Below are 26,010 nucleotides of genomic sequence, written 5' to 3' on the forward strand. Positions count from 1 at the left end.
TACATTCCTTATACTCCTCAAGCACCTCACTTCATGCTGCCTATAATTATTGTAGATCTCCCTCTTTTTCCGAACAAGATGTCCAATTTCCCTTGAAAACCAGGGCTCTTTCCAATTTTTACTGTTTCCTTTCAACCGAACAGGAACATAAAGATTCTGTACTCTTAAAATTTCCCCTTTAAATGTCCTCCATTTCTCTTCTACATCCTTCCCATAAAACAAAATGTCCCAGTTCACTCCTTTTAAATCAACTCGCATCGCATCAAAGTTAGCCTTTCTTCAATCAAAAATCTCAACCCTTGGTCCAGTTCTGACCTTCTACATAATTATATTGAAACTAATGGTATTGTGATCACTGGACCCGAAGTGCTCCCCAACGCATACCTCTGCCACCTGACCCAACTAATTTCCTAACAGGAGGTCCAGCACTGCCCCTCCTCTAGTAGGTACCTCTATGTATTGCTGCAAAAAACTATCCTGCACACATTTTACAAACTCCAACCCATCCAACCCATTTACCGAATGTGTTTCCCAGTCTTTGTGTGGAAAGTTAAAATCTCCCACAATCACTACCTTGTGCTTACTACTAATATCTGCTATCTCCTTACATATTTGCTCTTCCAATTCTCGATCCCCATTTGGTGGTCTATAATACACCCCTATAAGTGTTGCTACACCTTTCCCACTTCTCAGTTCCACCCAAATAGCCTCCCTAGATGAGCCCTCCAATCTATCCTGCCAAAGCACTGCTGTAATATCTTCCCTGACTAGCAATGCAACACCTCCACCTCTTGCCCCTCCAATTCTATCACACCTGAAGCAACGAAATCCTGGAATATTTAGTTTCCAATCACAGCCCTCCTGCAACCATGTTTCACTGATCCCCACAACATCATACTTCCAGGTGTCTATCCAGACTCTAAGCTCATTCACCTTTCTTACAATGCTCCTAGCATTAAAATATGCACATTTAAGAAACTTCTTCTTCTCTGTTTATTTCCTTTTTTTTCTTTCTCCTCTTGTGTCCGAGTGCTTCCCTTTTCTGCTTCCTGCCTCCCATTCTGTCTACTAGCTTTCTCTATTTGAGTCCCTCGCCCCAACCATTCTAGTTTAAAGTCTCCCCAGTTGCCTTTGCAAATTTCCCCGCCAGGATATTGGTCCCCCTCGGGTTCAAGTGCAACCCATCCTTTCTGTACAGGTCCCACCTTCCCCAAAAGAAGTCCCAATGATCCAGAAATTTGAATCCCTGCCCTCTGCACCAGTCTTTCAGCCACGCATTTATCCTCCACCTCGCTCCATTCCTACTCTCACTGTCGCGTGGCACAGGCAGTAATCCTGAGATTGTTACCTTTTTGGTCCTTTTCCTTAACTCTCCTCCCAACTCCCTAAGTCCTCCCTTCAGGACCTCTTCCCTTTTTTTACCTATGTCATTGGTACCTATATGTACCACAACCTCCGGCTCCTCTCCCTCTGATTTCAGGATATCTTGGATGTGTTGAGACACGTCTGAGACCTTGGCACCAGGGAGGCAGACCACCATCCTGGTCTCCCGACTGCGTCCACAGAATCGCCTATCTGACCCCCTAACAATATGGTCCCCAATTACTATTGCCCTCTTCTTTTTTCCCTACCTTTCGGAGCAACAGGGCCGGTCTCTGTGCTGGAGGCCCGTCCGCTGTCGCTACCCCCGGGTAGGCTGTCACCCCCATCCGTACTCAAACAGGAGTACTTATTTGCGAGGTGTACCGACATTGGAGTACTCACTCGTTCCTGCCTCTGCCCCTTGCCCTTCCTTAGCGTGACCCACATGTCTCTCTCCCGTGGTTTTGGAGTGACCACCTCCCTATAACTCCCCTCTATGACCTCCTCACTCTCCCTGATCAGAGCGAGGTCATCGAGCTGCTGCTCCAGGATCCTAATACGGTCCCTTAGGAGCCCCATCTCGCTGCACCTGGTGCAGATGTGGACGTCTGGAGGGCCATCCGACACCATGACCTCCCACATCTGACATCCAGAACAGTACACTGCTCTGACTGTCATTCTCCCGCCTTACCCTGGATCTGATACCAGTATAATACACTAGAAACTGCTGGGAGAAATCAGCAGGTATCTGACTCACAACAGCTGCTCCCTCGTGACCTTTAAACTGCACCTTTATTATATAAACAAAAAGCACTGTACCTTTAGCCCACTGTACCTTTAACCCACTGTACCTTTACTATAGCACTGTACCTTTAACCAGAAAGCACAAATGCTAACCTGAGGTTGCACCCAATCAGCTGCTTCCTCTAGTCTGCTTCCACCAATCAGCGGCTTCCACCAGAACCCTCCCTATGGCGTGTGGAACGTTACGGATTTCTCTCCAACGGTCCCGGGCCTCTGTGAAAGCCAGCCCCGCATCCATAATTTCTGTTTTTAATTATTTTCTACAGAGGCTAGCCAGAGTACTCTCGGGTTTTGTACAACCTTATTAATTAAATCTCTGATGTGTTTGAGATTTATCTCAGTATTCCCAGATCCCTCCGTTCCTTTAGATCCCACTTTCTTAGCAAGACATAGTTATAGAGTCTTTCAGCCTGGAAACAGGCCCTTCAGTCCAACTTGCCCACACTGACCAACATGTCCCATTTACATTAGTCTCAACTTCCCATGTTTGGTCCATATCTCTCTTAACCAGTCGTTTCCATGTACCTGTCTATTTGTTTCTTCAACATTGCAATAGTACCTGCCTCCTCTAGCACTTCGTTCCAGATACCCACCACCCTTTGTGTGAAAAATATACCCCTCACGTTCCTATTAAATCTTTTAATCTTCACCTTAAATCTATGCCCTCTGGTCCTCGATTCCCCTACTCTGGACAAGACATTCTTTGCATCTACCCGATCTATTGCTCTCATGATTTAACACACCTCCATAAGATCATCCCTCATCCTCCTGTGCTCCAAGGCAGAGTCACAGTCTGCTCAACCTCTCCCTGTAGCTCTGACCCTCGCGTCTTGGCAACATCCTCGTAAATGTTTTCAATACTCTTTCCAATTTTCTTATTCTTTTCATTAAGATCTACCAAATGTATTTATTGACAATATAATATCTTTAATTAGAGTCTCATTCTGCAAGTTTGTTAATCTTGCAACTTTTCCCGCCTTGCTCCAAACCAACCACTTCCCACCATTGGGTCTCCATGGACACTTGTCTTCATGCTGTCTCTGCCTCGTTAATCCCATATTAGTCTTGGTGGTGGAAACTCCACATTGATGCAGTGGAAGGCGGGGGGGGAATGAGAGTTTGATTGGGGGTAAAACAATGATATCAGCATCTTCTGGCTTTCTGCAGGAAATAAATGGCATTCCTGAGGAGATGGAGTTTCTGCCGGCAAGTGACCAGAAGAAGCTGGAGAAACGCAGCCCGAAGGAGACAGCTTTATTGGTGGGGCTCATTCTTGGAGCGGCATTATTGTCCCTGATGATTGGGCTGCTGGTTTGGCATTTTCATTGTGAGTATAAGATCACGGCAGTGGGTGAAGAGGGAGGATCATCACCAGCTGGGAACACAAGCTGTCCCACCGAGGCCGCTATTGCCTGGGTGACCAAGATGCACCAGGAGAATTCAAAAACTCAAAGTGTTTTGAGCATAATTCACCCACCTAAGCATTAAATATCTTAAATACAGGGTGCTTATCAGCTGTGCTTAAAATACACAGCGTACAATGTGTGCAGAAGAGATAAATATTCAAAGTATCTCACAGAGTCAGGGCTAGTACGTGCATGGCATTGTTACATCTAACCATATAACCATATAACCATATAACAATTACAGCACGGAAACAGGCCATCTCGACCCTTCTAGTCCGTGCCGAACACATAATCTCCCCTAGTCCCATATACCTGCACTCAGACCATAACCCTCCATTCCCTTCCCATCCATATAACTATCCAATTTATTTTTAAATGATAAAAACGAACCTGCCTCCACCACCTTCACTGGAAGGTCATTCCACACAGCTACCACTCTCTGAGTAAAGAAGTTCCCCCTCATGTTACCCCTAAACTTCAGTCCCTTAATTCTCAAGTCATGTCCCCTTGTTTGAATCTTCCCTACTCAGTGGGAAAAGCTTTTCCACGTCAACTCTGTTGAATCTATGAAGACCATTCAGCCCATGAAGGCTGTGCTTGTTTCTGTAGAGCAATCTTCCCATTGCCCTACTCCACATCCCAGGGATATGATGGTTTGTAGACCTCTGCAAATTGCCCTAGTGTGTAGGGAGTGGATGAGAAAGTGAGATAACATAGAACTAGTATGAACGGGTGAATGGTTAGTGTGGGCTAAAGGAGTTGTTTCAATGGTGTATCTCTAAACTAAGTACAGAGATTCTCTGTTTTACAGGTTTATCTCGCTATATTTCAATGGTACTTTGTTTGTAAAAGGAATTCATTTTTCTATACAGTTCAGTACAAGTATCACTACACATAAGCAGTTAGATACATCTTAGATAAGTGCCTCAGATACAATACAAGTGTAGCGCAGTGGAACACTGAGACAGTGTCCAGAGTCACCCATCATTGGCACTGTTTCCCAGGTGTTATAGATGTAGAGTGTTTAACCTGCAGGGTCAGCCTGGTCCTCTATCCACAGCACCTCAAGGCAAAATGTTTGAGACTAACTTTTGTCTACTCAGAGCAGTTTCTCCTTGCGTCTTCCTGGGCCTTTAGTTGTTTATTTTGTGTGTTCCATCTGATTGTTGGCCCCAAAGCTGAATGGGAATAATCTTGAGCACGATGCAATTACACACTGGGCTGAGTGGGCTGAGTATCCACAGTTCCACATCCAGACTGCAGAGTGCCTCCATTCAGAGCACAGTGATCCAGGGCAGAGATTAATATCCAGATGGCCGTGTGAATGCAGGGATTGTTGGTAGTATTGTAGGTGGAAGTTTGTTGGTGCAGAAATCTCCAATGAGAATAGTTCCCATTTGCTGACTCCCACCTTCCCACCTCCATCAGTTCGACCGGATAATACCATCAAGAAGATGTACAATGGTTATCTCACCATCACCAACAAGCAGTTCACCGAGGATCTGGAGGATTTTGATTCGGAGGCGTTTAAGCAGCTGGCAACGACGGTGGAGCAAACGGTGAGTGTTTGCTGAAGCGATACCTGCAGGGCAGGTGTGTTGCAGGTTCAATACCTGGTATAGTGTGAAGTATGGTCTTTATTCCCAAGGGAACAATATTACCAAGGGAATGTAGGACATACCTGTCCTCATTATTGCTACGCAAGGAATTGCTAGAGTCTTAATCCTGACCAAAGGCAAAGTGCTGGAGTAACGCAGCGGAACAGGCCACACCCATTGTGGAGGGAATGGACAGACAATGTTTCAGGTCAGTCCCAGCCTGAAACGTCTCCAGTCCAGTGCCTCCACAGATGCTGCCTGACCTGGTTACTCCGCACTCTGTGTCTTGCTCATTTTATTGAGACTCTGCCTCAGTTTCAAAGGGACTGTTTAGTATTGAAAACCTCATCTTGCAATCTCCAGAAGGTTTGCAATTTCTTTATATATTCCTAGCTATTTTGATCTATTTTGTCCTTTACTGATTATTGTCATCATCTTTGTTTTCTATCGTTTCCCAGTTTTGAAATTTACCATCATTATTGGTATTGTTATAAATGTTCTCATTCAAACTAATCCCAGCTGCAGTCTCTTGAGTTGGCGACAGACTAGACCGCTTCTTAAAAGAATCTTAAAATGTCAATGTGATTAAACACACTTAACACTCGACAAATCAACGCTCCGTAACCCCCTGGTCAATTCGTCCCTTCCCACCCAAACCACCCCCTCTCCTGGCACTATCTCTTGCAACGCAGGAAATGCTACACTTGTCGCTTTACCTCCCCCCTTGACTCCATCCAAGGACCCAAGCAGTCTTTCCAGGTGCGGCAGAGGTTCACCTGCACCTCCTCCAATCTGTTGCATCCGTTGCTCTAGGTGTCAGCTGCTGTACATCGGTGAGACCAAGCGTAGGCTTGGCGATCGCTTCGCCCAATACCTCCACTCAGTTTGCAATAACCAACCTGATCTCCTGGTGGCAACTCCCCCTCCCATTCCAAATCTGACCTTTCTGTCCTGGGCCTCCTCCATGGCCAGAGGGAGACCCACCATAAATTGGAGGAGCAGCACCTCATATTTTGCTTGGGTAGTTTACACCCCAGCGGTATGAACATTGACCTCTAATTTCAGGAAGTCCATGCTTTCTCCTTCTTTCCCCTCCCTTCCCAGCTCTCCCACAGCCCACTATCTCCACCTCTTCTTTTCTTCTTCCCACCCACCCACCCCCACATTAGTCTGAAGAAGGGTCTCGACCCGAAACGTCGCCTATTTCCTTTGTTCCATAGATGCTGCCTCACCCGCTGAGATTCTCCAGCATTTTTGTCTACCTGGGATGTAAGTGTTAGACTCAACAAGGTTGGACCAATGAAAGTGATGGATGTGGACTTCAGGAGATCAGTAATAAAGTCCCACATACACGGTAGTCTGCAAAATTTAAATACCTGGGATTGGGAGTAACATACAGGCATAGAATGTTAGTTGACAGATAGGAAAGAGAAGGAATAAATACAGAAGAGATACACTAAACAGGTGATTATCTCTGGATTGCTTCCAGTACCTCGTGCTAGTGAGGGCAGGAACAGGGAGATAGGGGATCTGAATGTGTGGCTGAGGGGGCTGGTGCAGGGAGCAAGGATTTAGCTTTATCTGGGATCTATTCTGGGGTAGGGGTGACCTGTACAAAAGAGACGGGTTACACCTTAACTGGAGGGGACCAACGTTCTGGCAGGCAGGTTTGCTAGGGCTACACGTGTGGGTTTAAACTAAATAGTGGTGGGAGGGGATTGACAAATTCTGAGTATAAAGATGGAGTTAAAGGATAAGTTAGTGCAGGAAAAGTTACAGAAGACTTCCGAATTAATGGGAAGGAAAGTTCTAGAAGGGATAAAAGAGTAAAGTCAGGGCCAATTGTGAGCGGTGTGAGAGGGGAGGTGAATACCAAAGTCAAAGTGTTGTATATGAATGCGCAAAGTAAAGTGGACGAGCTTGAGGCTCAGTTAGAAATTGGCAAGTATGATGTTGTGAGACTTACAGAGACATCAAGTCAAGTCAAGTTTATTTGTCACATACACATACGAGATGTGCAGTGAAATGAAAGTGGCAATGCTCACGGATTTCTCTGCAAATGACAAACAACCAAACAAACTATAAACACAATCATAACACACATATACTTTTACATAATAAATAATGGAAGGAAAAACGCCCAGTAGAGTTAGTCCCTGGTCAGATAGGCGTTTACAGTCCGAATTGCCTCTGGGAAGAAACTCCTTCTCAACCTCTCCGTTCTCACCGTATGGCAACGGAGGCGTTTGCCTGACCGTAGCAGCTGGAACAGTCCGTTGCAGGGGTGGAAGGGGTCTCTCATGATATTGTTGGCTCTGGAGTTGCACCTCCTGATGTATAGTTCCTGCAGGGGGGCGAGTGAATTTCCCATAGTGCGTTCGGACGAACGCACTACTCTCTGCAGAGCCTTCTTGTCCTGGGCAGAGCAATTCCCGAACCAGATGGTAATGTTCCTGGACAAGATGCTTTCCACCGCCGCTGCGTAGAAGCACTGGAGGATCCTCGGAGACACTCTGAATTTCCTCAATTGCCTGAGGTGGTAAAGGCGCTGCCTTGCCTTACTCACGAGTGCTGAGGCGTGTGATGCCCATGTCATATCCTCGGAGATGTGGACTCCCAGATATTTAAAACAGTTCACCCTATCCACAGGATCCCCATTTATCCTCAATGGAGTGTACGTCCTCGGATGATGTGCCCTCCTAAAGTCCATGATCAGCTCCTTCGTTTTTTTGATGTTCAAGAGGAGGCTGTTGTCCTGGCACCAGAGTGCTAGACCAGCCACCTCCTCCCGGTAGGCCTTCTCATCGTTGTCTGAGATCAGGCCCACCACCACAGTGTCATCAGCAAACTTAATTATTGAGTTGGAGCTGAACCTAGCCACAACATTGCTGCAAGAGGACCAGGGCTGGGAACTGAATTTTCAAGGGTATCGAAAAGACAGGTCGGCAGAGTTAGCTCTGTTGGTGAGGAATGAAATTCAGTCCCTTGCAAGGGGTGACATAGAATCGGGAGATGTGGAGTCAGTATGGATAGAACTGAGGAATCGTAAGGGTAAAAAGATCCTAATGGGACTTATCTACAGGCCCCCAAACAGTAGCCTGGATATAGGGTGCAAGTTGAATCAAGAGTTAAAATTGGCATGTAGCAAAGGTAATGCTACGGTTATTATGGGAGATTTCAACATGCAGGTAAACTGGGAAAATCAGGTTGGTACTGGACTCCAAGAAAGGGAGTTTGTGGAGTGCCGCTGTGATGGATTCTTAGAGCAACTTGTACTGGAGCCGACCAGGGAGAAGGCAATTTTGGATTTAGTGTTGTGTAATGAACCGGATTTGATAAGGAACTCGAGGTAAAGGTGCCATTAGGATAGGGGTCGGCAACTTACTGCCCCTGGGCCGAATGCGGCCCATAGCATGAAATCATACGAGGGACGCCATGTTGGTGAGCACCCGTTACTAGGGACGCCATGTTGGTGAGCACCCGTTACTAGGGGCGCCATGTTGGTGAGCACCCGTTACTAGGGGCGCCATGTTGGTGAGCACCCGTTACTAGGGACGCCATGTTGGTGAGCACCCGTTACTAGGGGTGCCATGTTGGTGAGCACCCGTTACTAGGGGCGCCGCACCCGTTACTAGGGGCGCCATGTTGGTGAGCACCCGTTACTAGGGGCGCCATGTTGGTGAGCACCCGTTACTAGGGGCGCCATGTTGGTGAGCACCCGTTACTAGGGGGCATGTTGTTGAGCACCCGTTACTAGGGGCGCCATGTTGGTGAGCACCCGTTACTAGGGGCGCCATGTTGGTGAGCACCCGTTACTAGGGGCGCCATGTTGGTGAGCACCCATTACTAGGGGCGCCATGTTGGTGAGCACCCGTTACTAGGGGCCAGTGCTCCGGGTGGCTTCCTCGAAGGGGCGGGATTTATGTGAACACATGATTTGATGCCTGACATTCGGGGCGGGATGGAGGGGGGATCCATGTGTACACGTGATAGATGTGGCCAGCCATCTGCTCACAGACCTGCATCCTGGACCCTATGCAGAACAAGGTTGCCCACCCCTGCATTACAAGGCAGTGACCATAATATGATATGGTTTAATCTACAATTTGAGAGGGAGAAGGGTAAATCGGAGGTGTCAGCATTACAGTTGACCAAAGGACACTATGGAGCCCTGAAGGAGCGGCTGGCCAAAGTTTAGTGGAAAGATACCCAAGCAGGGATGACAATGGCAGGTATTTCTGGGATAATACAGAAGGTGCAGGATCAGTTCATTCCAAAGAGGAAGAAAGATTCCAAAGGGAGAAGGGGCGACCGTGACTGACAAGGGACGTCAGGGACAGTATAAAAATAAAAGAGTGCAAATAAAAGTACAACATAGCATGAGCAGGAAGCCAGAGGATTGGGTAACTTTTAAAGAGCAACAGAAGATAACTAAAGAGGCAATATGGGGAGAAAAGATGAGGTACGAGGGTAAGCTAGCCCAGAATATAAAGGAGGATAGTAAAAGTTTATTTTGGTATTTGAAGAGGAAAACATTAGTTAAGACCAAAGTTGGACCCTTGAAGACTGAAAAGGGTGAATTTATTATGGGGAACAAGGAAATGGCAGATGAGTTGAACAGGTACTTTGGATCCGTCTTCACTAAGGAGGACACAAACAATCTTCCAGATGTACCAGTGGCCAGAGGATCTAGGGTGATGGAGGAACTGAAGGGAATCCACATTAGGCAGGAAATGGTGTTGGGTAGACTGATGGGACTGAAGGCTGATAAATCCCCAGGGCCTGATGGTCTGCATCCCAGGGTATTTAAGGAAGTGGCTCTAGAAATCTTGGATGCATTTGGTGATCATTTTCCAATGTTGTATAGATTCAGGATCAGTTCCTGTGGATTGGAGGGTAGCTAATGTTATCCCACTTTTTAAGAAAGGCGGGTGAAATTCAACAGGGAATTATAGACTAGTTAGCCTGACATCGGTGGTGGGGAAGATGCTGGAGTCAATTATAAAAGATGAAATAGCGTCACATTTGGATACCAGCAGCAGGATCGGTCCGAGTCAGCATGGATTTACGAAGGGGAAATCAGGCTTGACTAATCTTCTGGAATTTTTTGAGGATGTAACTAGGAAAATGGACAAGGGAGAGCCAATGGATGTAGTGTACCTGGACTTTTAGAAAGCATTTGATAAGGTCCCACATAGGAAATTAGTGGGAAAAATTAGGGCACATGGTATTGGGGGTAGAGTGCTGACATGGATAGAGAATTGGTTGGCAGACAGGAAACAAAGAGTCGGGATTAACTGGTATGGCAGGCAGTGTCTAGTTTCAGAATGGCAGGCAGTGACTAGTTGGGTACTGCAAGGTTCGGTGCTGGGACCGCAGCTATTTACAATATACATCAATGATTTAGATGAAGGGTTTAAAAGTAACATTTAGCAAATTTGCACAAAGCTGGGTGGCAGTGTGAACTGTGAGGAGGATGCTATGAGGATGCAGGGTGACTTGGACAGGTTGGGTGAATGGGCAGATGCATGGCAGATGCAGTTTAATGTGGATAAATGTGATGTTATCCACTTTGGTGGCAAAAACAAGAAGGCAGATTATTATCTAAATGGTGTTAAATTGGGAAAAGGGGAAGTACAACGGGATCTGGGGGTCCTTGTTAATCAGTCACTGAAAGTAAGCATGCAGGTACAGCAGGCAGTGAAGAAAGCTAATGGCATGTTGGCGGTCATAACAAGAGGAGTTGAGTCTAGGAGCAAAGAGGTCCTTCTGTAGTTGTATAGGGCCCTAGTGAGACCACACCTGGAGTATTGTGTGTAGTTTTGGTCTCCAAATTTGAGGAAGGACATTCTTGTATTGAGGGAATGCAGCATAGGTTCACAAGGTTAATTCCCGGGATGGCGGGACTGTCATTTGTTGATAGAATGGAGCGGCTGGGCTTGTATTCTCTGGAATTTAGAAGGAAGAGAGGGGATCTTATTGAAACATATAAGTTTATTAAGGGATTGGACACACTAGAGATAGGAAACATGTTCCCGATGTTGTGGGAGTCCAGAACCAGGGGGCTACAGTTTAAGAATAAAGAGTAAGTCATTTTGAACGGAGATGAGGAAAAACTTTTTCACACAGAGAGTTGTAAATCGGTGGAATTCTTTGCCTCAGAAGACAGTGGAGGCCAATTCTCTGGAGGCTTTCAAGAGAGAGTTAAATAGGGCTCTTGAAGATAGCGAAGTCATGGGATAGAATAGAATAGTTAGAATAGTTTCTTTATTGTCATTGTAACATGGGCCATGTACAACGAAATTTAAAATGTCAGCCAGTCAGTGCAGCATTCAAACATTTCTAAAGCTAACGAAACATCCACGGTAAAATAATAAAGATAAGCAAATAAATAAATATCACAGACAAAGCACGCATACACACCCAACCCTCCATCCTTCTGTCGATTTCACCGTTACCACAGTCCCTTAGTCTGTATCGCCCCTGCGTTCCTTGGCGGCTACATTTAGTGCTTTTATAGCAGTGGGGTAAAAACAGTTTTTTAGTCTATTTGTCCTTGTCCTTGTGGATCTGTACCGTCTGCCTGACGGCAACAGTTCAAACAGGGAGTGTCCGGGGTGGGAGATGTCCTTTATTATATTCTGGGGTTTTTTGGTGCAGCGGGAACTGTGTAGGTCCTCCAAGGTAAGGAGAGGGCAGCCGACAATCCTCTGGGCGTTGTCAATGGCCCTCTGGAGCGCTTTCCTCTGAGCCGCTGTGCAGCTGGTGTACCACACGCATACACAGTATGTTAGTATGCTCTCAATGGAGCACCGATAAAAGGACAGCAGCAGCCTGAGTGATGTTGTTCTTCCTGAGCACCCTCAGGAAGTGCAGTCTCTGCTGGACCTTTTTCAGCAGCGCAGTGGTGTTCACGCTCCACGTCAGGTCCTCCTCAATGTGGATTCCCAGGAAGCGGAAATCCGCCACCCTCTCTACACAGTCCCCTCTGATGGTCAGTGGTACCATGTCCGTTTTGTTTTTCCTGAAGTCTATTATTACCTCCTTCGTCTTTGAGGTGTTGAGGAGCAGGTTATTTTCTTCGCACACACTGTCAGCTGCTCCACCTCATCCCGGTAGGCGTACTCGTCCCCCCCGGAGATGAGTCCCACCACTGTAGTGTCATCCGCAAATTTGACAATGGTGTTGCTGTGGTGGGTGGTGGTGCAGTCATGTGTGTAGATGGTGTAGAGCAGGGGGCTCAGTACGCAGCCCTGTGGAGAGCCGGTACTGAGGCTGAGGGCCGTGGATGTGTGATGGCCCACTCTGATTCTCTGGCTGCGACCTGACAGGAAGCTATTTATCCACGTACAGGTGGAGTGTGGAAGTCCCAAGTCCCCCAGTTTGTCCACCAGTTTGTGGGGAAGGATGGTATTAAAAGCAGAGCTGTAGTCCACAAAGAGCATCCGCACGTAGCTCCCCTGCTGCTCCAGGTGAGACAGTGCAGCATGGAGAGCTGTGGCTACAGCGTCCTCTGTGGATCTATTTGCTCTGTACGCAAACTGGTGGGGGTCAAAGCTTCGGGGCAGAAGTGATGTGATATGACCCCGGACCAGTTTTTCAAAACACTTCATCACCACTGGTGTGAGTGCGACTGGCCGGTAGTCGTTGAGGCTGGAGATGTTGGTTTTTTTGGGCAAGGGGACTATGGTGGAGGACTTCAGACAGGGTGGGACAGTGGACTGGGCCAGAGACTGGTTAAAAATCCTTGTAAAGACTCCAGCCAGCTGGTCTGCGCAGTCCTTCAACACGCGTCCAGATACGCCGTCCGGACCAGTGGCCTTCCTTGGATTGATGGCCCGCAGAGTGCGCCTCACCTCATGCTCCTCTATCTTGATATGGATATGGGGAGAAGGCAGAAACAGGGTACTGATTGTGGATGATCAGCCATGATCACATTGAATGTAGGCCAAAAGGCCTACTCCTGTACCTGTCTATTGTCTATTACCCAATGTTATGAACATTGAATTCTCCATTTTAAAGTATTACAACCCCACCCTGGTTTAAACACACCTTACTTTCCCCTTGTCCATATGTTCTTCTCCCCCTCCCCAAGTCCTATATCTCCCTTCTTTCCCTTTCCCCATATAGTATGTGCGTGTTACATCCCTCCCTCCCTCCGGCTTTACATTTCATCTCCACTCTCTGAATCTGACCATCTTTTGTCTCCTTTTCACTTTTAGCCGTTGTCACTTACTCCACCCAGCAACTAATTAATTTCCCCTGATCGATTACTTGCAAAGCTGTGCCCCAACCCTATCTCTTTTCCAGCTTCCCCCGACCCCTTCTCCATCAGTCTGAATAAGGGTCCCAACCCATTCCCTCCACAGCTGCTGCCTGACCCGCTGAGTTCTTCCAGCTCTTTGTTTTGCTCATGATTACAGCATCTGGAGTTTGTTATGTTACAATACAATTCAATATTTATTCCATGTCATTTGAACCTCAGTGAAGCTCAAACGAAACTCCCACAACCATACAAACAAAACAATTCCTACAAGACACACAAACAATTCAATTCACACAAACATCCACCACGGTGAATCTCCTCCTCACTGTGATGGAAGGTAAAGTATTTTCTCTCCCCTGCACCATTTTTCTCCCGACGTTGAAGCCCCAGGCGGGCGATGATAAGTCCCACGGCCATTAAAGCCGCGCCGGGCGATGTATGGCCCTGCTCTGGGTTGTTCCAACTCCGCGACACAGACTGGAGAAGTTGCGTTGCTGGAGCTCCGAAAAGCGGTCTCCCGCGAGCTCCTGATATCACAGTCCACCGGCCTGCAGCTGGAGCCTCCGAGCTCCGATGTCGGGCTGCAGCAACGAGCCACCACCTCCCCACACGCTCCAAGGCCGGCCAGCCTTGGTGAGTCCGCAGGCTCCGTGACTGGAGCCCCCAGGTCGTTCCGGTTGGAGGCCGCCGGCTCCACGGTGCTAGGCCCCAATGACAACGTAGACCCGACAGGGAAAAGGTCGGATCTCCCTTGACGGGAAGAGATTTTAAAAGTTTCCTCCCCGCCCCCCCCACATATACACAGCCAAAAACAGTATAAAAGAACACAACAACTACATCTAACTTGACAGAAAAATAAAAAAAGACAGACAGGCTGCAGGGGCCGCTGCAACGTGAGTCATGCCGCCAACTGGAACTTTAATTGTTTACAATATTTTATAATATTAATAACTTCTATCTGCCATACTTCAGCCCATTTGCCCTGTGATCAAGGTCTCATTGCAACCTGACATAACCTTCACTGTCCACTATACAGCTGATTGTTGTGTCACCCACAAGCCTATTCAACATGCTATCAGGAGCGTTGTGCTCAGCACCAGCCCTTGCGACACATCCCGTCTGGTGATTGACTTCATTCCTTCATTGGTGCCAATGCCTTGCGCACTTTATTTGAGTTTGCACGTTGCAACAGTGCACTGTCCTCCTGTACTTTCTGTGCAGGTTTGTATATCGCCCTGACCAGCCCACGCCTCTCCCCTCCACCCCTCCTCTCAGCAGCTGAGACACAGACTGCAAGGAGGGTGAGTGGTGCTCCACACTTGGGGCATCATGTGCAAGTCTGCCCCCCACAGCGCAGGCACTCGTGATGTACACACACACACACCGTAAGGTGAGAATGTGGAGGGAGAGGTTGTGTGGCCATTGTTATGTGATCATTTCCTCTTTAATCTGACAGCTTCTGGAAACTTACATGGGGATGGACTCGGTGGCTCCGCATTATGTCCGCTCCACTGTTACTGCATTCAGGTAGGTCCCTGATCCACACAGGAGGGGGTGGGAGTGGGGACAGGTGGGTTACAGAGACTATTCACATCCCTGGTATGTGATTGTAGTTTTGGGAGGGGTGGGCATGTGAGGCATTAGGGTGGGGTGGGGGTTGGGGCAGTGGAGAGGTGGGGTGGGGAGAGTGGATGAGGTTTTCGAATATCTTTAGACCCCAGTTTGTTGATTGTTGACTTGGGCGGGTGGAGGGGGTGGGCAGTGGGGTGTTAGTGTGGGGTGGGGGATGGGGAGGTGTGTGATGGTTTGGGGAGGGGTTGAGGAGGAATGGGAAGTGACGCAGTTGGGAGGGGTGCGGAGGGTGGATTTTCAGATATCTTGTGACCCCAGGGTGGTGATTAGTGGTTTTGGGGCGAGGTCCTTCCTTGCTGATTCTCACGGTGACAGCTGTGGGTGGGGACATTGATTTGGGCCGTGGTCCATGCGGTGAGGGCTGGTGGTGTGGAGATTGGTGCTGTGGTTTTGGACACCGGCTGCCCGCTCAACCACTGGTGCCGTCCCAGCTGCTGCTACTGTCATCTTGCTGGCTCTTCATGTGAGTCTCTCTCTCTGTCTGTCTGTCTGTCTGTCTGCATGTCTCTCTCGCTCTCTCTCTCTGTCTGTCTCTCTTTCTCTGTCTCTCTGTCTGTCCACCTGTCTGTCTCTCTCTCTCTCTCTCTCACTGTCTCTCTCTCTCTCTCTCTCTCTCTCTCTCTCTCTCTCCCTCTCTCTCCTCTCTGTCTCTCTCTCTCTCTCTCTCTCTCTCTCTCTCTCTCTGTCTCTCTCTCTCTCTCTCTCTCTCTCTCTCTCTCTCTCTCTCTCTCTCTCTCTGTCTCTCTCTCTCTCTCTCTCTCTCTCTCTCTCTCTCTCTGTCTCTCTCTCTCTCTCTCTCTCTCTCTCTCTCTCTCTCTCTCTCTCTCTCTCTCTCTCTCTCTCTCTCTCTCTCTCTGTCTCTCTGTCTCTGTCTCTGTCTCTGTCTCTCTCTCTCTCTCTCTCTCTCTCTCTCTCTCTCTCTCTCTCTCTCTCTCTCTCTCTCTCTCTCTCTCTCTCTCTCTCTCTCTCTCTCTCTCTCTCTCTCTCTCTCTCTGTCTCTGTCTCTGTCTCTGTCTCTGTCTCTGTCTCTCTCTCTCTCTGTCTCTCTCGGCCCCCTCAGTGGGTCAAGCAGCATCTCTGGAGAACATGGGCAGGTGATGTTTTAGGTCCTCAATACACCCCCCCCCCCCCCCCCCCCCCCCCCCCCCACCCTGACACTGTCTCCAGGATCGGCAGCGACTCTTGCCGTGAACCCTCATCACACGCCTGTCCCAGGGCTGTGCTCCATCACTGCACCCTAGTCTCTGGCCTGTACCGGCCAGCTGCTGCCACGCGATAAGCTGGAGAACTCTCAAGCCCTATAATGCTCGGGCTGTACCACGAGGCCTGTGACTGTCCACAGATCAATCTCTCCAGCTCCAGGACTAGGAGTGGGACCAGGCTCTGTGATCCTCTCAACATGTCCAGCCTTCAACAAGATTGTGATTGGGTTCCATTTTCCACCGTTATCCCTATATCCCTCCATCCCTCATTAGTTCTAACGTTCTTGGAGCAGGATTAGGCCATTCAACCCATCAAGTCTACTCTGCCATTCAATCATGGCTAATCTACCTTTCCCTCTCAACTCCATTCTCCTGCCTTCGCCCCATGACCCCTGACACCCTCCTTAAAAACACCCCATTGACGACCTCCATAGCCGTCTGTGGCAATGAATTCCACAGATTCACCACCCACCAACTAAAAAAATTCCTCCTCATCTCCTTTCTAAAGGCACATCCTTTCATTCTGATGCTACAGCCTCTGCTCTTAGACTCACCAACTTCTGGAAACATCCTCTCCACATCCACTTCATCCAGACCTCTGTTAGAATCCCTTCAATCTTGTTTTGAATGAATTCATACGAGTCTCCACAGCCCTGTGGGGTAGAGAGACACAAAGATTCATCACTTTCTGCTGAAGTGTCTCCTTGTCGTTCCGTAAATGGCTCATTGCTTATGTTGACGAGGCCATGTTGCTGTGAGTATATTGTACCTCTGCAATGGGATGTAGATACAGAGAGTGACTCAGCAATATCAAGGCAGGTTGTGAGGAAGTCTGAGGTCTTGCACTTTATTAAGAAAAACCCAAAGGTGAATTATTATGGTAATGGAGAGAGAATGCAAATGAATGGAGAGGGAAGGACGAGCTTTGGTGATGAATCACTGACCGTTCACGGGTGAATGGGTGAGAAAGTGAACAGTGTTTTGTGATTTATTGCAAGGAGGTTGGTGTTTAAACACAGAGGCTTTGTTCCCAGTGTACATGTGAGGCCACACCTGTGTACTGTGGAGACAAGAAACTGCAGATGCAGCAACCTTGACCAAAACACAAAGTGCTGGAGGAACTCAACGGGTCAGGATGCTGTCTGATCCACAGAATTCCTCCAGCACTTTGTGCTTGGCCCTGGAATACAATGCATGGTTTAGGACTCCTCACCTGAGACGGTTCAAGTGTGTTGAGAGAGTTGCCCTATCAGGAGTGGCTCAGCACACATTGGATCAGATCTAGAAGCATGAAGGGTGACTTTACTGACACACATGAGACGCTGAGATGGCCGCGACAGAATAGATGTTGAGATTTGTCACCAGAATGTCAATGAGGCAACATGGTTACAAGATAAGGGGCCAGTCATTAAGATGTGTAGATATTTCTTGAAAAGAGTGGACAACCTGTAGAATCCTCTCCCCAGGGATTTGTGAATCTGGGTTGTTGGAAATACTGGATATGATCGAAGTAGATGGGTTTTTGAAGGACCAGAGTGTCGAGGCCTGTGGAGAATTGGCATGGAAGAGGATTATCACACGGAAACAGGTCAATGATGCTGCCACTGCCCACACTGACCAGTGGCCTCTCATCCGTACTAACCCCATCTTGCATCACGGCCTTTTGGGAAGAAAGCCTCAGTGTTTAAACACCAACCGCTCCTGGCAGTGTCAGCCAGGGTCACTCCGTACAGCCACACACTCCGCTGCCACCACTCCCTATGGCAGTCTGTTCCACCCACTCACCACTCATGGGTGAATGAACCCTCCCAGCCCTCTGATCCTCTCCCCTTTTACCTTAAATCTGCCCTAAATCTAATTTTATTGACCTGTAGGAGGGAAAGATTCCTGTAGTTTATGCCATTGTATCCCTCATAATGTTTTATTTCTCAATCATTCCCCTTTTAACGTCCTGTGCTGCAGGGGAGATTAGTCTGGCTGTCAGAGGTTGTGGGGTGAAGGCAGGAGAATGGGGTTCAGAGAGAGAGATAGATCAGCCATGATTGAATGACAGAGTTGACTTGATGGGCCGAATGGCCTATTTCTGCTCCTATCACTTACGATCATGACTCTCAGTGTAGAATCAATCCTGTACGCAGAGGAAGAGGCCAGACCCAGCCTTTCCATTCGCTTGTAACTAAACCCTCCATCCCAGACAACATCCTGGTGAATCTCCGCACAGCCTCCAGCACTGTCTCATCCCACTACAGTGAACACATTGGTCACACCACTCTGGCTGATGTTTGCCAGTGTTTTGTAAAGCACCACCTCCCTGCTCTTGTCCCCTCGTCTCCAGTGAGTGGAGGCCAGTGTGGATCATGTGGATTGATGAGTGACAGAGGTGACTAGAGGTCACATGAGTTGTTCGTGTCTTCATGTCTGATCCCTGGTTCCCAGCTGGTGTGGCGTTGGTAAACAGGCCCCCTGAGTCTAGCGTGTGGAGCAGCCGGAGAACGTGTGTTGATCACGTCTCGTGTCCCGGGCCACGTGTGTGTAGCCGTGTGTTTCTGCCTGTGTCCTTCCTCTCTGAGACCCGTCTCCTCTCCCACAGTGAAGGCTCGGTGATCGCATATTACTGGCTTGAGTGCCGGGTGCCGCCGGAGGGAGCAGCAGAGCTTGATGAAGCCATCCGAGCGGTGTCCCCCTTCTCCGGCAAGTCCAGATCTGGCGGCACAAAGTCCCTGAGGATCTCTGACCTGGTCGTTGATAGTAAGTACTGTCTGTCCATCCACGCAGAACCGGCAGGTGATTCTGTTTCATTTACGTGTGCAGTATGGGCGGTCACAGTCTGATCGGACAATTAGATTACATGGCAGGGCCCCAAGGTGTGTGATGTACAAGCAAACGTTGGGTACAAGTCCATAACTCACTGAAAGTGGCAATATAGGGCGGCACAGCGGTAGAGTTGCTGTCTCATAACGCCACAGACCCACGTTTGATTCTGTGAGGAGTTTGTACGTTCTCCCCGTGACCTGCATTGGTTTTCTGCGGGTTCTCTGGTTTCCTCCCACACTCTAAAAGCGTATCGGTTTCTAGGTTAAATGGCTTTGATAAAAAATAGTAAATTGTCCCTAGTGTGTGCAGGATTGTGTTAGTGTGCGGGGACTGTGGGTTGGTGCAGACTGAGTGGGCCAAAGCACCTGTTTCCACACTAAATCTCTGAACTAAACTAAAGTAAAATAAGTTTGGAGGGTAGTGACAAAGACTTTTGGTAGGAAGACACGTGGCACAGCGAAGTCTGGAATCCGGAGGAAAACAAACTACTGGAAGACACAGCAGGTTGAGCAGCATCTGTGAAGGCAAAGAGATTTTGGTTGACACCCTGTATCAGGATTGAGAGTTTAGAAAGTATATGACCAGAAACAGAGGGGCTGGTACTGGAGCATAAAACGGTGCTGGAGGAATTCAGTGGGTCAGGCAGCATCTGGGGAGGGAAACTTGGGTCAGGATCCCTCTTCAGGCTGTTCCTCCTGCAGTTTGCAGTCTCTTGTGTCTCCAGGTGATGGGTAGAACCAGGTTGGATGTGGGGGTGTGGTGGATATGGTGACCAGATGGAGTTAGGTGGGGGAGGGAGGGGGAGGACTATCAAGACAGATTGGTCGGAGATAGTCTTAGAGTCACAGAAACAGGTATTTTGCCCCCCCTGCATCTGAACTGAGCATCACACCTGTCAGTAATGCCACTTGCATATTGGAATGCCACATCAGCCACCCTCCAATCTACCAGGCCTCCACTAATGGCTAAAGATGATGCAAGTATCTCTGCAAGGAACTCCATAGTTTCCCTCGGGATCTGAGGATGTCCTTGGTCAGCCCTTGGCAATTAACCTGTTCACTGCCATGATGTTTTTTCACTATTGGCCTTGACCTGAGGATACTCGGGGGTAGCACTGACCAACTTAAGCACCTTGTGCTTTAAATGGCAATCCCTCCTGTTTGAATATCCGTGTACAATCTAATACATCATGTATGCTTCCACTCTTAAGCATCCATGATCATCTGCTCATTCAATTAACATCTCCCCATTTCCTCTGGCTGTACACAAAGGCTCGCTCTCTCGCGCTCTCTTAAGAGTGTAGGAACTAGCGTGGTTGGGACGTTTTATCCGCTGTGGGCAAGTAGGGCCAACGCGCCTGTTTACTCAATGTATCACTATCACTTTCTGACTATAAAGGGACAGGTGTTGCAATTCCTGCGGTTGTTGGGGAAAGTCCCTGGGGAGGGGGTGGTTTGGGTGGGAAAGGACAGGTTGACCAGGTCTCTGGAAAGCTGAAAGGGGTGGAGGTGGGAAGATGTGGCCAGTGGTGGGATCCCGTTGGAGGTGGCGATAATGTTGGAGGAATATGTGCTGTATGCGACGTCTGATGGGGTGGAAGGTGAGGACAAGGGGGACTCTGTCCTTGTTAGGAATGGCGGCAGCAAGAATGGAGCTGTGGGATATCGAGGAGACCCTATAATGAATGAATGAATGTTTATTAACATACAAGGAATTTGCCTAGGCGATCTGCCCACAAGTCACAGCATGACACACAGTTAAGAATGACACATAAAACATTAAATATTAATAATAAAACATTATTGATTAAACATGTGAATTAAATAAAATACCAGAGCAAAGGGAGGCTCCAGATTTTTGGTTATTGAGTAGAGCAACTGCTCGTGGAAAAAAGCTGTTTTTATGTCTGGCTGTGGCAGCTTTGACAGTCCGGAGTGGCCTTCCAGAGGGAAGTGATTCAAAGAGTTTGTGGCCAGGGTGAGAGGGGTCAGAGATGATCTTGCCCGCTCGCTTCCTGGCCCTTGCATTGTATAGTTCATCAATGGAGGGAAGGTTGCAGCCAATAACCTTCTCTGCTGATCGGACGATTCGCTGCAGCCTCCAGGTGTCATGCTTGGTGGCTGAGCCAAACCAGACCATGATGAAGAAGGTGAGAACAGACTCTACGATGGCCGTGTAAAATTGGACCAGCATTGCCTGTGGCAGATTGTGCTTCCTCAGCTGCCGTTGGAAGTACATCCTCTGTTATGCCTTTTTGATTGTGGAGTCGATGGTAGCCCCCCAATTAAGGTCCTTGGAGATGATGGACCCAGGAAGTTAAAATGCGGATCACCACACACAGAAGGATCGCCGACTGCAACGCCATGGTCTTCACTGAGACATGGCTCAAGGACAACATCCCAGACAACGCCTTTGAGCTGGAGGGACGCACTGTCTTCAGGGCCGACAGATCAGTGGAGGACTCCGGTAAGACCAAGGGCGGCGGACTATGCATTTATGTGAATAACACATGGTGCACGGACGTTGTTAAGATTGGTAGTCACTGCTCTGCTGACCTGGAATACCTGATGTTAAAGTGCAGGCCGTTCTATTTGCCCAGGGAATTCACATCAACTGTTATCACTGCAGTCTATGTTCCCCCGGACGCTAATGCCAGGCTAGCAATGGAAGAGCTGCAAGCTGCTATCAGCAAACATCTATCTGCCCACCCAGAGGGGGCATTTATTGTTGCGGGTGATTTCAACCACTCCGACCTTAAAACTGTACTCCCCAGGTTCCATCAGCATGTTTTCTGCCCAACCAGAGGAAACAATGTTCTGGACTTAGTTTACACTAATATCACTGAAGCCTACAAAGCCCTCCCCCTCCCCCACCTTGGACAGTCTGACCACCTTTCCCTGTTCCTGCTCCCCAAATACACACCTCTGATCAGACGTGTGAAACCTACCATGAGGACAGTGAAGGTCTGGCCTGAGGGGGCTGTCTCTGACTTACAGGAGCAGTTTCAGCAGACAGACTGGAGTCTCTTTGCTACTCAGTCCACCTCCAATTCACAAGTGGACATCAACTCGTACACCTCAACAGTTCTGGACTATATAAAATTCTGTACTGATAATGTCACTACCCACAAGGAGATAAAGACTTTCCCTAACCAGAAGCCGTGGATGAGCAGGGAGGTCAGACTCCTACTGAAGGCTCACGATGCCGCTTTCAGATCTGGCGACGCTGAGGGATACAGCTCATCCAGGGCCAATCTGAAAATGGGAATTAGGACTGCTAAACTAAATCATAAACGGCGGATTGAGGAGCATTTCCACAACAACTCTGACCCCAGGCGCATGTGGCAAGGAATCAAATCCCTTGCCGATTATCAGAAAGTTAACACCCCTCCCCCAGACAACGACACCCTGCCTGATGAGCTAAACCACTTCTATGCTCGCTTTGACCGAGACAACAAAACCCCAGCCATTAAAGTTGCTCCACCCCCGAATGAACAACCTCTCAGCCTCTCCACCTCTGCTGTACAAGATGCACTGAGCAAGGTGAATGAGCGCAAAGCTGCCGGCCCCGATGGCATCCCTGGCCGGGTGCTTAGGGCATGTGCTGGACAACTATCCCCAGTCCTCGCCGACATTTTCAATCTCTCACTGGCCCAGGGTGTTGTCCCCACTTGCCTCAAGACATCAACCATCGTGCCAGTGCCCAAACAGTATATGACATGATATGACATGGTCATCACACGCCTCAGCACTGGTGAGTAAGGCAAGGCAGCGCCTTTACCACCTCAGGCAATTGAGGAAATTCAGAGTGTCTCCGAGGATCCTCCAGTGCTTCTACGCAGCGGCGGTGGAAAGCATCTTGTCCGGGAACATTACCATCTGGTTCGGGAATTGCTCTGCCAAGGACAAGAAGGCTCTGCAGAGAGTAGTGCGCTCGGCCGAACGCACTATGGGAACTTCACTCACCCCCCTGCAGGAACTATACAACAGGAGGTGCAACTCCAGAGCAAACAAAATCATGAGAGACCTCTTCCACCCCTGCAACAGACTGTTCCAGCCGCTACGGTCAGGCAAACGCCTCCGTTGCCATGCAGTGAGAACGGAGAGGTTGAGAAGGAGTTTCTTCCCAGAGGCAATTCGGACTGTAAATGCCTTTCTCACCAGGGACTAACTGTGCAGAACGTTTTTCCTTCTATTATTTATTATGTAAAATAATATGTGTGTTATGATTGTGTTTATAATTTGTTTGGTTGTTTTGTTGTTCCGCGAGCATTGCCACTTTCATTTCACTGCGCATCTCGTATGTGTATGTGACAAATAAACTTGACTTGACTTGACAGTCAGCTACAGGGAGTCTCAACGATTTCCGCCCAGTGGCACTCACCCCTGTCATTGCAAAGTGCTTTGAGCGGCTGATCTTGGCTCACCTCAAAGCCTGCCTCCCCCCCACACTGGACCCCCATCAGTTTGCCTACCGGACCAACAGGTCTACAGAGGACGCCATATCGGCGGCCCTACACTCTGCCCTGACCCACCTGGACTACAACAACTCCTACATCAGGCTGCTGTTCATTGATTTCAGCTCTGCCTTTAACACCGTCATCCCCGCCAGCTTGATCACCAAACTCAGTGGACTTGGCATCTCCACCTCCCTCTGCAACTGGACACTGGACTTCCTCACTAACAGACCACAGTCTGTTAGGGTCAATAACCTCACCTCCTCCACTATAACACTGAACACCGGAGTGCCACAGGGCTGTGTGCTCAGCCCTCTCCTCTACTCCCTCTTCACCCACGACTGCATCCCAAAGTACGGATCCAACGCCATTATTAAGTTTGCTGACGATACCACGGTAGTAGGACTGATCAGCGACAACGATGAGTCAGCCTACAGGGATGAGATCCAGCACCTGACCACCTGGTGTGCCGACAATAACCTCGTCCTCAACTCCAAAAAGACGAAGGAGATTATTGTCGACTTCAGGCAGACCAGAGGAGGCAGTCATACCGCCATCCATATCAACGGGACTGAGGTGGAGCGCGTCTCCAGCTATAAATTCCTCGGAGTGCATATCTCGGAGGACTTGTCCTGGTCCCTCAACACCTCCAAGCTGATCAAAAAGGCACAGCAGCGCCTTTACTTCCTTAGGAGGCTCAAGAAAGCCCACCTGTCCCCCCAGATCCTGACCAACTTTTACCGCTGTACCATAGAGAGTATCCTGACCACCTGCTTCACGGTATGGTACAGCAGCTGCACTGCTGCGGACAGGAAAGCACTACAACGGGTGGTGAAAACCGCGCAGCACATCATCGGTGCCCCGCTACCTGCCATGGATGCCCTCCACCGAAAACGGTGTCTGAGACGGGCTGGGAAGATCATCAAAGACCCCTCACACCCCAACCATGGACTGTTTGCCCTCCTCCCATCAGGGAGGCGGTACAGGAGCCTCAGGTCACGTACCAGCAGGATGAGGAAAAGCTTCTATAACAACACAATCACACTGCTGAACTCGGAGTCCCGACGATAGATTTCTCTGGTCCCTCCGTCCCCCTTTGTTTAATCATTCTGTATTTCCTGATTATTCTGTATCTTCTCTCTTTCTATTTTTTTCTTGTTTTTTCTCTTTATGTACAACTACTACGGACTGACGCAAAACTGCATTTCGTTGTACTGATACTTGTATTTGTGCGATGACATTAAAGTTGAATTGAATTGAATTGAATTGAATTGAATTAAAAGACTCCACAGAATGTGACTGTGGTGTTGTTGATGGTGAGTGGGGTGAGGGGAGTGGGAGCTCTCCTAAAGTCTACAATCAATTCCACTGTCTTAAGAGCATTGAGCTCTAGGTTGTTGCGACAGCACCAGGACGCCAGCTGTGACACTTCCTGTCTGTAGGCAGATTCCTCCCCATCCTGGATCAGTCCAATCAGGGTTGTGTCGTCTGCAAACTTGAGAAGCTTGACAGAGGTGTCTGTGGAGGTGCAGTCGTTGGTGGAGAGAGAGTAGAGGAGAGTACGCAGCCTTGTGGTGCTCATATGCTGAGTGTGGATTTGTGATGTGCTTTCCCTGCCTCACATGCTGCTTCCTATCTGTCAGGACAGATAGAGAGAGGCAGAGGGTTCAGGCACAATCAACTCGGAAAGGTTGGAGTGCAGTAGCTCTGGCACAAAGGTGTTGAATGCAGAGCTAAACTCAACAAACAAAATCCTTGTATAGTTACCCTGGCGGTCTTGGTGCTGAAGGATGAATAATAATAATAATAATAATACATTTTATTTATGGGCGCCTTTCAAGAGTCTCAAGGACACCTTACAAAAATTTAGCAGGTAGAGGAAAAACATGTAAGGGGAATGAAATAAATAGTAGAGACATGACTAGTACACAAAGTAAAGACATAATTCAATACAAAACACAATATGAGGCAATTAATGCACAGATGAAAAGGGAGGGGGACGTGGGGCTAAGGATAGGCAGAGGTGAAGAGATGGGTCTTGAGGCGGGACTGGAAGATGGTGAGGGACACATAATTGCGGATCAGTTGGGGGAGGGAGTTCCAGAGCCTGGGAGCTGCCCTGGAGAAGGCTCTGTCCCCAAAACTGCGGAGGTTGGACTTGTGGATGGAGAGGAGACTGGCTGATGTGGATCTGAGGGACCATGAGGGTTGGTAGGGGGAGAGGAGGTCAGTGAGATATGGGGGGGGGGCAGATGGTGGAGGGCTTTGTAGGTGAGGATCAGGATTTTGTAGGTGATCCGGTGGGAGATGGGAAACCAGTGAAGTTGTTTGAGGACTGGAGTGATGTGATGCCAGGATTTGGTGTGGGTGATGAGTCGGGCGGCTGCGTTCTGGACCAGTTGGAGTCGGTTGATGTAGGTGGAGCTGATGCCAAGGAGAAGTGAGTTGCAGTAGTCCAGTCGGGAGGAGA

General features: G+C 48.7%; 1 protein-coding gene across 1 annotated transcript in view; it reads left to right on the forward strand.

Moving 5' to 3' along the window:
- LOC129712471 (suppressor of tumorigenicity 14 protein homolog) overlaps positions 1 to 26,010 on the forward strand; it is a 116,583-nt gene that overhangs the window by 46,281 nt on the left and 44,292 nt on the right. Inside the window, exons 2-5 of the mRNA XM_055660940.1 lie at positions 3,334 to 3,493; positions 5,001 to 5,131; positions 14,893 to 14,963; positions 18,861 to 19,018. Coding sequence (XP_055516915.1) covers positions 3,334 to 3,493; positions 5,001 to 5,131; positions 14,893 to 14,963; positions 18,861 to 19,018 — 520 coding nt within the window. The remainder of the gene's footprint in view (positions 1 to 3,333; positions 3,494 to 5,000; positions 5,132 to 14,892; positions 14,964 to 18,860; positions 19,019 to 26,010) is intronic.

The sequence above is a fragment of the Leucoraja erinacea genome, chromosome 32 (assembly GCF_028641065.1).
Source record: "Leucoraja erinacea ecotype New England chromosome 32, Leri_hhj_1, whole genome shotgun sequence".
Classification (NCBI taxonomy): Eukaryota; Metazoa; Chordata; class Chondrichthyes; order Rajiformes; family Rajidae; genus Leucoraja; species Leucoraja erinaceus.